This window comes from Stegostoma tigrinum, chromosome 10 (assembly GCF_030684315.1).
Source record: "Stegostoma tigrinum isolate sSteTig4 chromosome 10, sSteTig4.hap1, whole genome shotgun sequence".
NCBI classification, from domain to species: Eukaryota; Metazoa; Chordata; class Chondrichthyes; order Orectolobiformes; family Stegostomatidae; genus Stegostoma; species Stegostoma tigrinum.
Window position 1 is genome coordinate 50,725,676 of NC_081363.1, and position 12,288 is coordinate 50,737,963.

General features: G+C 39.7%; 1 protein-coding gene across 2 annotated transcripts in view; it reads left to right on the forward strand.

The window, feature by feature from the left end:
* Positions 1-12,288, forward strand: part of kiaa0586 (KIAA0586 ortholog) — a 490,003-nt gene that overhangs the window by 424,028 nt on the left and 53,687 nt on the right. For both annotated transcript variants that reach the window (XM_048537548.2, XM_048537549.2), the window contains exon 28: positions 7,742-7,873. In XM_048537548.2, coding sequence (XP_048393505.1) covers positions 7,742-7,873 — 132 coding nt within the window. The remainder of the gene's footprint in view (positions 1-7,741; positions 7,874-12,288) is intronic.

Below are 12,288 nucleotides of genomic sequence, written 5' to 3' on the forward strand. Positions count from 1 at the left end.
CTTAGCATGAAGCCAATGCAATCAGGAAAGAAAGAGAACAGAAAATTTGCAAGAGAAGGAGAAAAGGGAAGAAATAAGACAACCATTATCTTAAATATTAACTCCATGCCCTGTATTTATACAAAAAGTACAGAACTTGAATGCTAGACATTCTTTACTTCCTGTAATTGCTAAATAATGAAAAATATAATGGAGATGTGTCAGTTAGATAAACAATTGGAGATTTCTTTGTGGTAGACTATATGCAATTGCATTTGTGTTTTTGAAGTGTTCATGTTTAATGTACAATTGAAGCTCTAATTTTGGGCCATATTTTTATCATGACCAGTACATTAATTCATAATCAGTAAGATGCCAAAGTCAGAAGAATTATCCTGGGAATGTAAATTATCAGAGCCCTGGATACTGCGTTGACCCAAAAAAAAATTATTTTACAATGTTAAAAATGAAAAGAATAATTCAATTAACTGATTATACCCACATTCCTCAGACAAATTGTGAAATGTGCCTGCAAGAGAATGTGCAAGTTTTCAGTAAATGCAATGTTGAAGATTGCCGGGAGACAGCAGATAGAGATCATGTCAGGATGTTTATGTGCATTTGATTTTAACTCACTTGATATCCACTTAAGTTTGTAGAAAGATGATAAAGTGGGCTTTGTTACTTGCTTCAGTTCCCCTCGCCCAGCTTTCTTCTGTGTTCCACTCTAGGAACCCTTATACCCTTGAGCACAATTGGAGGAAAACCATCTCTACATGTCACAGTTGAGGTGAAGTCAAAAAGTGTATCAGATTCTAATGACTGGAACTTAATGATCACAAAAGAAATGTTTGTCAACTGATACTTGTATTACATTGATATTGTTCATAATAGATTATCTTTATCCCTATATCAAAGTATGATTCATGTTAAAAATTATTTATGTGAAAAAATAACAAAGATTAGACAATTTCAGAAGTGAGACATTTCTGTCATTTGGCAGAATTCTGATTGCATTATTCCGACCTTGTAATTTATTTCTGACCCCTGCCAGCCCCCCTCCCTTTAATCCACTGCCAGTCTGGCAGATGCAGGGGTTCTGACCCTGTTCATTGCTGCTCTCATGAACAGCTTTCCAAGGCCTGACCTGTGTTGGGCCTTCTTTCTAGTGCTACTTCCTGCCATTTCAGTCATTTCTGCAGGCCAAGGAAGACTGAATTTTCTTACCCAATCAGCAATGGAGCAACTCAGCCTGCATCCAATCGCTGCCTCCTACTTGTCTTCAGACTTCATTCCAGCTGTGGGAGGGTGGAGATTCCAGTCAACCATGGCCTAATCACATCCTGTCCACAGCAGGAATCACTGCCCTGCACCACTTTTTGCTCAGCTTGCTTGGACAAAGATGAGTACAGACTGATTTCAATTTGGAAGGGAAGGCACAAGCGAGTGAGTTCAAGGTGGGAGAGAAAGCTTTCTATGTTCTATGTTCTATAGTGGCGATAGGAGGCAGTTTGGGAAGAGGGCATGTCTATGGATTATATGGAGAAAGGCTTCAGTCAACATGGATTATGTAGAAGTAAAAATTATTGCAGATGCTGGACCTCTTTATTGCTGACTGCCAATGTGACAGCAACCACCTTGATTTCTCCACGCCCGCCACCCAGTCCAACCCCACCCCTCCGAAAGTGCGGCACTCCACACTAATCCCTGTCTCACGATCAAACCCGCTGATGAATGCAGGGCAGCGGTAGTCTGGACGTCGGACCTCTATGTCATAGTGGCCCAACACCAACTCTCCGACACCACATCCTACCTCCCTCTTAACCACGACCCCACCATGGCCCATCCAGCCACCGTCTCCCACACTGTCCATGACCTCATCGTCTCCAGTGATCTCCCCTCCACCACCTGCAATGTTATAGTCCCCTAGCCCTACACCGCCTGGTTCTCCCTGCTCCCCAAGATCCACAAGTCCAACCACCCCAGCTGACCCATCGTCTCTGCCTGCTCATGCTCCACCAAACTCACCTCCTCCTACCTCGGCTCCATTCTGTCCCCCTTGGTCCTACATCCAGAACACAAACCATGCCCTCCAGCTCTTCGGAAACTTCCACTTCCCTGGCCCTCAGCGCTTCATCTTTACAATGGACGTTCAATCCCTATACACTCCCATACCCCACAAGGATGGCCTACAGGCCCTCAGTATTTTTCTCTCCAACAGACCCGTTCGGGTCCCCTCCATCAGTACTCTCTTCCACCTCACCCTCAATAAGTTTTCCTTCAATTTTTCCCACTTTCTCCAAATCCAGGGGGTGGCCATGGGCACTGGCATGGTATCTAGCTAGGCCTGCCTGTTTGTCGGTTGTATCGAACAGTCCCACTTCCATATGTACACTGGTACTGTTCCCCAACTCTTCTGCTGTAACATCGGTAACTGCATTGGTGCTGCATCCTGCACCCAGGATAAACTAGAGCAGTTCATTGACTTCACTAACAACGTCCCACCCTGCCTTCCGTTTCACTTGATCTATCTCAGACACCTCCCTTCCCTTTCTTGACAGTCCGTTTCCATTTCTGGTGACGGGTTATGCATCAACATTTACGAGAAACCCAAAGACTCCCATTGGTACCTGGACTACATCTCCTCCCGCCTTGCATCCTGCAAAAACTCTGTCCCATTTTCCCAAGCCCTACATCTTTGTCACATCTGCTCTGACGAGGAGACATTCCACTTCCAAGCATCCCAGATGTCCTCCTATTTCAAACAACTTTCTTTTCTCCCCACTCTGTGTCATCCAGACAGCCCTCCACCATGCGTCCTCCATACCCCACCCAACAGGTCGAACTCGCCCCTCCTCCAAACATGTTTGGATTATGTACAATTTGGCTGAAGCCTACATGACTATATAAAGTAGCAACATCTTGAAAAGTACTTGAAGGCCACGGATTTTCATATTTATGTTTAAAATATAAAATGTAACATATCTTATAGGCAGGATATTATTAAACTGGAAACGGTGCAGGAAAGATTTACCAGGATGTTATCAAGGCTGGAGTTACAAAGAGAGACTGGGTAGGCTAGGACTTCTTTCTCTAGAGCATGGGAGGCTGAGGGGTAACCTTCTAAAAGTTCATAAAATTGTGAGAGGCATAGGCAATACGTGAATAGCAAAGGTCTTTCCCCTAGGGTCGGGGAGTCCGCAACCAGAGGGCATAGGTTTTAGGTGAGAGGGGAAAGATTTAAAAGGGATCTGAGGGATAACTTTTCACACAGAGAGTGGTGCTTATATGGAATGAACTGCCAGAGGAAATTGTAGAGGCGGTTACAATTATAATATTTAAAAGACATGTGGACAAGTACATAAATAGCAAAGGTTTAGAGGGATAGGGACCAAACGCAGGAAAATGCAAATGGGACTAGTTCAGTTTAGAAAACCTTGACAGCATGAACAAGGGTCTTTTTCCTGCTGTACGACTCTAGGACCTGAACTTTAATAATAACATCCCAAATGTTATTAGACTTCCATGTTGCTTTTGTTTTCTGGCATCTAGAGTCATGTTAATTTTCTACAGAAATATATGTAGGATATATACACAGGTAAGTATTGTACATACACACATTCATAAATAAGGTGAATATGACGTGGAGGTGCTGGTGTTGGATGAGGTCAGCAATCACACGACACCAGGTTATAATCCAACAGGTTTATTTGAAAACAAGCATCTTAGGTTTGTTTAGTACATCCTCATCAGTTTAATCTTTTACCTACAAACTCTGTGTCTGATACTACCTCCCTCACTAACACCTGAAAATGGAGTAAGACTCAAAAAGCTTGTGTTTTCAAATGAACCTGGTGTTGTGTGGTTTCTGACCTTGTCCACATTCATAAGGTGTAGGCGTCTCTGGTCGACCCATCCTAATTGCCCTTGATAAAGTGGTGGTGAATTAAAATGGAGTCACATTGTGAAGCATGTGCATAATTCAGAAAGGTAGTTTTTTTTTGTTGGTATGGACTTCATCCTGTATTACACATACTAACTGCTCTGAAGTGCTGGCATCACTTTGATAATTTTGTACAAATACATTGGTCTACAAACTTGATGGTAACAAGCAGTAAGGAAAGAGAAAGCTAATGTTTCACCCTATTGAAATAGCCTAGAAATGTGCATTTCACCATAGATTTAAAAATGCTGTAGAGATATGATTCTCTCCGCAACCCCCCAAAAATTCAGATTTTTCTGTCTTCACAGAATCACAGAACGACTTTGATGCAGAAGGAGCTATACAAAAATCACTAGGTGTCAATTTCAGCGAGGGTCATGGAGGCTTCCCTTCCATGAATTCCAGAAAATATTCTCATGCAATTTTACAATGTCCATCTCGTTACCTATACTTTGAGTTCCTTGTCATCAACGCCATATTTAAAGCACAGTCATGCACCAGATCAAATGCTGCAAGCCACAAATTGTCTTTCACCGTTCTATTGTTGGAAGAAATGCCCCAGACATGGCCAACACAACAAGCTGGCAACCCACTTTAACACCAGGGTTTGGACCACCTAATTGATGCCATGGTCGACAACAGGGACAATTCCTTAGGATTGCCAGAGGAGACCATGGCACTATACCCTGCTAACTCTATGCATTACCGTCCTGGTTTTCTTTGATTGCATGATAGCGATCCATTCCCTGTCTGCTTCTGATTGTGGCGTGACCGCCTCTCTACACATGCAATACATATAGTTGTCCTGTTCATGGATGCACAAGTGACTTCAGCTGTTGCTCAAATTCTGAAACCCAGAGTTAAGCTTGGGCAACTGGTTACACATAAATATAAAAACAAAAGAAAATAGGAACAGGACTAGACCATCCGGCCCTTCAAGCTGCTCCGCCATTCAATATGATCATGGCTGAATATCGAACTCTGTCCCTGCTTTCTCCCCATATCCTTTCATCACTTAGCTGTAAGAAATATATCTAATTCTTTGAAAACATTAAATGTTTTGACCTCAACCATTGCTGAGGCAGAGAATTTCCCAGACTCAGCACACTCTATGTGAAGAAATTTCTTCTTGTCTCAGTCCTAAATTGCCTACCCTGTAATCTTTAGACTGTGCCCCAGGGACATCTTTCCCGTATCAAGGACATCTTCCCTGTGTTTGCCCTCTCTCATCGTGTTAGAATTCTGTATGATCCTTCTTCATTCTTCTAAATGGTTCCTTCCAATATTTTTGTCTGGTGCACTTGGCATGTCCATGGTTTCACACATACCACAAGATTCACACTCCACTTTGTCTTTCTGATCTGCCATCCTGTAACCCAAATAAACTATTTATTATCCTTACAATAGGTATGGACTTACTATGGAAAAAATAACAAGGTATTTCTCAGAAAAGATAAAGAAAAAATGTTTGTGTACTTAAGCACCAATTAAATACCCAACTTCCACTTCAAACGTTGGAAATACTAACCAGAAATACTCACTAATTGTGCTCCTAAGATGCTGCTTGGCCTGCTGTGTTCATCCAGCTTCACAATTTGTTATCTTGGATTCTCCAGCATCTGCAGTTCCCTTATTCTCTGACACTCACTAATCAGCTGCTTTATCTGCACATATGACATCACACCACCATTTGTCTCAGTACAGGTAGGTCCCTCACTCAATGCCCAATTTTCTATCTGCTCACCCCTCACTCTAGAGCAACTCTTTCCCTCTGTTCCAAATTACAAACTCTGACCCAAATTCTAGTCTCAGTCTCACACTGGTGAAGATTCCCTCATTATGACAATGTGATCTCGAAAACTCTGTAGAATCCCATTAAAGTTGAAAAGCTGAAATACCTCTGAATGGCTTCTCGAAAATTTTCTCTTGAAATCCTGAAGAAACCACATCTGAAAATACGTCAGAGATACATCTGAATGTGTCCAGTGACAAGGATGCCAGATTGTGACAATCTAGAACATTTCACACTTCATTCCTTTTATTTTCCAAGAATGAACTATTTTAGCCAAAGTGTTTCCACCCACAAAGCTGATCGTTGCAGAGAAAGTTTCTGCATTTTTTCTTTAACTTGTATGTGAGTGTGCATGTTGGAATATTTTAACAGGGTAAATACTTGTTTCAAATATTTCAAACTGTGTGTTGGTCAGCTTTATATCTTTGTTAAATTGGTCTTGTTATTATAATTTGTAATTTGTCCTGCTGGCTGGTACCCCGGTTGCTCAGGCTCCATCCTGCCCTTGGGCCATTTACAAACAGGAAGTACGGGGATACCATACTATATGCAACTTATTAAGGGCCACTTAGGCAAATAAAAGGAGATTAGCTGGGATTTTCTGTCGGGTTCCCACCAGAAAATGCGGTCAGTTTAGATGCTTGAAGTAGCCACTGGGAGCAAGGCAGGACGAGGGCTGCATTCAAAACAGTTGTGCAGGCCCTTGCTGTCAATCTGGAAATTGGGTCCCTCAGCTCTCTGCCCCCCTGCCACTCTGGGCCACAACAGTCACATTTTTGTTAAAATATTGTGAATGGACATTTCCGGTCAGTGGTAACTTCCACATTTTGAAACGTCTAGAAACTTCTTGACAGGTTGACACTTGTTGACAGCCTGACACTTACGAACAGATCTTGAAAAGTTAGTCATTTCCTTGGGATTTCTGCTCAATGTACTCCACAGTTAGATGTGTCAAAGGGCACCTGACCATTAGCCTCAAAGGATACTGGATTCATTCCCTTATCCCACGCAGGATTCTGGGATCATGTTTCAGGATTACCTCAGCACTCCAAAGAGGTACCCTGGCTATTAAAAAAGAAATGCATGAGAACAAATCTGCTCTTACCTGGCCTAATCTCCATACTTCAAGTTCCACAATCCGAGAATTCCAAACTCCCATTTCAGTGAAGCAGCTGAGCATTTAAATGGCCAGCTGTCTCCGGGAACTACACCTGTGAACCATGGACTGTCCAATCCCTGCAAAATATAAGGATGTCAACTTTGACAACCGGACTTGTATTTCTCAGAAAAAGCCTGCAATTTCCCAATTTAGAGTCTTTTTCCATCCTGTTGAAAATCTGTGCCTAAATTTCCCTTCCACACCTAAATCATATCTATGACTTATAAGCCGTAAGATATAATCAAATTATGGAAAGTTGTTCTCAAACAAAATCACTGCACATTAGAGGTCGCCACCTTGTCACAAATGTTTTGAAGATTAAATTGCAAATTTGTCTAAACATCTGTATCAGTCCCTGCAGAGCCAGGATAAATAACAGTTCAAAAACACTGGGAGTCAGGACAGTAATGGAGAGAAGTAGACAGGCAAGAGAGACAGACATGGAGGAGAAAGAAGAATGGAGACAGAAGCAAAAAAACAAAGACCAGACATTTACCGGCATTGGCATTCTCAACAAGACGAAATTAGAATGTTTGTTTTTATATAGATCCAGCTGGGAATAACACTGAAGCTGTCAGGAATGACTGAATCCAACGGTTTAGCTTTAGTTTGAAAGGTAACATTATGTAAGCAAACCCTCAATAACTATGATTAAACATATAAAAGTTATCACTTTTCTTGAATGAAATTAAGGTGTCTACCCTGTACTTTGTTCATTAATCTAGAAATTGTAACTCAGTATACCAAAATTATGCTGAAAATGTGACCTAAACTAAAACAGCATGTTATTAAAGATTTTAAAAAATTCTAAATGTTTCAATTTATTTGCAAATTTCTTTTTTACATTGAACTGTTTTATTTTGTTTAGGATGAAGATCCTCCCAGTGAAGGACAAGTAATCTCAAAGACTCATAAGGGATTGCAAAAATACTCACTTGGCACAATGTTGGCACAAGTCAGTCAAGGTCCTTACGCCCCACAAGAAGTACATCATCCTGAGGTAAAAATAAAGAGTTACTTCTAATAAGCTTTGTTTTGGTAATTTATCTGGTACTTCAGTAATGCAGCGAAATAGAACTGGGATGGGAGTTGCAAAAATTGTGAACAATGCTGTGTCCAGACCCTCCTTGCCCTTGAGTATTTTACCCAGCAGGAGAACATCCCTTAGGTGTCCCACTCATCTGTGAGCCCGTTTATAACCACTTCAGAGCACCCTCCCACCAATACTGATGCTTTACTCATGTCAGTTGAGACCAGTGTCATGCCAAGGCTGCCCACCAAAATCTGACAGGCCTTGTGGTTAGGTATGTAACCAGCACAGAATGTACTTTCCATATGCAGGAGGTGGTACTAAAAAAGGTTCAGAGAAAACCATCCAGATGTTATGGTGCATGGCCAGTTTAGAAAAATAGTAGACAAAGCTAACATCTTATTTGGTTATATTAATAGAACCATTCAGTAAAAATCAAAGGACTCCACTCTGTCATTATGTAGGTCATTGGTTAGACCACAACTGGAATACTGTACGATTTTGATCTCCACACATGGTGGATGATATAATGGTTTTGGAAATGATTCAGAAAAGAGTTATGAGAATTATTCCTGGCTAGAAGAACCTTAGTTAGTCCATTAGGATTAAGGGGATGGATTTATTCACTTTGTGTAAAAAGTAGGAACAGAGTGGACAAGTTGGACCTTTGAGATTCCTCCTACATTCAAGTCACCTGTGGCAGATCCTTTGTAAGAACACCATGTTCCTGCATTATCCCCATATCCTTTAATCCCAATGTCTTTCTGAAATAATCTCAGAATTTTAGTAAATTAAAGTAATCTTATAATGTTTCTGGATATCACAAGGGTCCAGGTAAAAGCTCCACGGTAAATGGGTACAGAGCCAGGTTCTAGAGCTTGTGATAAAGTTTGGGGAAAAAAGACAGATTGTGAAATCTTACTTCTAATAAAGAATCCAGTTTTATTCCTTAGTTATTACAATAAAAATAATTAAGTGGGCTGTCCATCAAATATTAAAATAGCGTATAACATTATCGTCTTAATCCCCAGAGTGCATGAGACTCATCTAAGTTTGTTAAGCACATCTGACTTGCCCTGTTTCTTCTGCTATACTTGAAGTGGACCTTTGGGTTACAGAATTAATTTCCTACATATAAGGCTAGCTCTTAATCGTAACAAAGTCCTTTTTGCTCCAGATTTGGTCTTGATCATTGTTAGTTTCCCTGAAAGACAACTTTCTTGAATTCTTAAAGAAATTTCACTTAAGTCATGGCCTCACATTTCCAAGGAAAACAATCTTTGCTGAATGATCAAGCTTAATCACAATCTTTCCTCAATCAAGAGAAGTGTTATAAAGTCAGAACATATTCCTGAATTGTAAAATTTTCTTTCTGAGTGTGATTTAGTTATTAGTTCCTACATCAGGCTATTTTCCTGGATTAGACAGAAAAATGTGTTTGTGTACATCTTTGAGGTTAAATTTCTTTATTTTTAATTCTCTAAACTGTTTAGCTTTATGTCAGTCTAAATTTAGAAGCAAGCTGATTGAGGTTTTTAAAATAATGAAAGAGGATGCGTAGCATAACTATTGGTAAATAATTCTAGTTTGTCAGATTGGTGAGGGCCAACAATAGCTATGTAAACCACACAGACATAGAAACAGACAGGGTATTGGGCAGTTTTTCTTTTCCTTGACAGTGGTGGACCTCTGGTATACAGTTACAATTACAGTACAATTATAACACTGTTAAAATCAAGAGCATGTCCTATTTGTAGGAAATTAATTCTGTAGCCCAAAGGCCCACTTTAAGTATAGCAGAAGAAACAGGGCAAGTCAGATGTCCTTAACCAGCTTAGATGACTCTCACTCACTCAGGGGTTTAAGGTTATAATGTTATATGCTATTTTAATCTGTTGAAATGTTCAGCAGATTTCCAAAATTGGCAACTTAGATGTCAGATATTTTAAATACATTTGCCAACCTTAAGAGCAAGACTAACATAAAAGGCTCGAAAACAAAAAAAAATCTCTACTCATCCCCCAGTCTGAAACTGGTCAAAGTCTAAATTCCTTGGCTTTGTCCTAATCCTCATTACTCAAAGCGCCGGTCTATTCCGCACACTGTAGACTTGTATCCACTGTGTAATACAACATAATTGAAAAAACCTGCTGCCAAAGCATTTATCATGGCTAAAATGATTTGTGGCCAATATTGTGGCATTTCTTTGATCCATATTTCTATCTTATAATGAATTTATATTTTTTGTGTTTAGTCTCAAATACTCTATTATATCATTTGGAAATCATACCTGAAACATTAATTGATTACATTCTGGGCATTTCTGGGGTGCATTCTTCCGTTGTAAGTGAGAAATTCTCTTTGCCCCCCCCCCCAAAAACATTTCTGTTTTCATTTTTCTTCATTATTCTCCTTTCTTACTATCACCCACGACCTATATCTAGATTTCCTTGCCAGACCATTAACAATGAACCTGCTATTTTCTGTCATTTGGCTTATTGCTACTGAAGAAGTGAATTTTTTTATGCTTCTGATGTTGGTTGAATAGTGTACGTTTATCCTAAAATTTAACTTCAGTCTAAATTTGGTACTTTGGCATGGACTAAAAACATAAATCCCAGCAGAGATCAAGGAATTTCCAGATATATTTCCATCTTGCATGTTGCCCACTGAATTTCATTGTCATTATTCTTTCTGAATTTGTCAAAATCTGACCATGCCTGATAAACTGTTAGTGGATCATCAAGTTAATCAGTTTAATTCATGAAATTAATAGTTTGTCTAAATGTTCATATATGTGTTCAAATAGTTTCCAGTTGCAAAAAAACTTTTCTTATTCTGGTTTTGTATGGTAGCAAAAGAGCCAAGGTCATACTTTGTTTCTTCTTCAGTAAATAAGGTCCACGTGGTTACTTCACGTTTAACCTTCACAATCAAAAACAGAGGTGGGTAATCATACCCCATTATTTTAGATTTTGAATCTGCCATTTCTCTGATGTCGTCTTCAGGTTTCTCTTTGGTTAAATTAAACTGGGTCTTCAATTTTCGATTCACAAACAATTAAACTATTCTCTGCTATCATTGAGAGGCACCAGGTTAAAGGTTGGTTCACAGAGTCCAGGCATACACTTTGAGTCAGCCCACACACCAGGCAAATCCAACACACTGATTACCTGTATCTTATATACATCAGTTCTCACCCAATTATCCCTTAATCACATAAAATTTTTACTTTCTGTCTAATTGCATTTTGTTTCAGGCATCTCTTCTAGATCCTCCTAGATAGGGTTAAATAGAGTGTGAAGATAGTAATTTAGGAGAAGTACATGTATAATGCATTTGCAAGTTGTGACTTGGAAGCCCAACAGTAATGCTTCATGCTCTGGGGATCTAAATAGCTGGTATAATGCAGTGATTAGATGCTGGGTGCACCCTTGTGGATCCAGTGGGATGCATTCTTGGAAGAAGCAATTGACTATCGAGAAGGTAAACTGTCATTTGGGTCAGTTTGAATTTGAGCAGCTATTGAGTGAAATCAAAAGCAATATCGGAGTGGAGCTCAAATTCCTGGAAGGAATGATCAGAAGACAGTTCTGAAGGATTCTGTGACTCAAGGTGATCATGGGATGTTTGCATGGGTTGCTGTGAAATTCATGGTTATGTCTTCCATTTAATGTGCAGTTAATGGAAGGAATGGTCAGAAGACAGTTCTGAAGGATTCTGTGACTCACAGTGATCGTGGGATGTTTGCATGGGTCGCTGTGAAATTCATGGTTATGTCGTCCATTTAATGTGCAGTTAATGGTGTGTTTGACCAGTTTGCCTTTTAATTCATGTTGACTCAGTTATTTTTGTATGTTACGTATTAGACAGAGAGTTTGGTTTGCTTTTAGTTGTCTCTTGTATAGGTAAAAAATCTTCTGTTATATAAAACAGTTGTATCTCGTGCCTTTATTCACTTTGTAAGTAATTGGGATTTCAAATTTCACCTGCTTAAAAAAAAACCTGTCCCCTAACTGGATTGTAACCAAATTGGAGGATCTCAGCCAGAACCGTAGCAGTGCACTTATAGTTGAAGTGTGTAATTCCTGCCATTAAACTATCAAAGCAAATAACTAAATTGCTTATGGAATTGTTGATGTTAACTTAATACTCATACATGAGTATTGCTCCCTTCTTTGCACAAATACTAAATGTCAAAAAATGATATTTATAAAGCAGTGTTGACTGTAATGTTCAAAATTCTCAATAGAAAATTTATAATAGCTGCAAGCTCCTGCAGGTAACAGCATTCTTCTTTTAATTCTGGACTTCAGAAATATATGCAAAGTTTCATTTTCACCACATCAACAGTGGTAGAGCAGGTTGCCCATAGATGGTGTTCA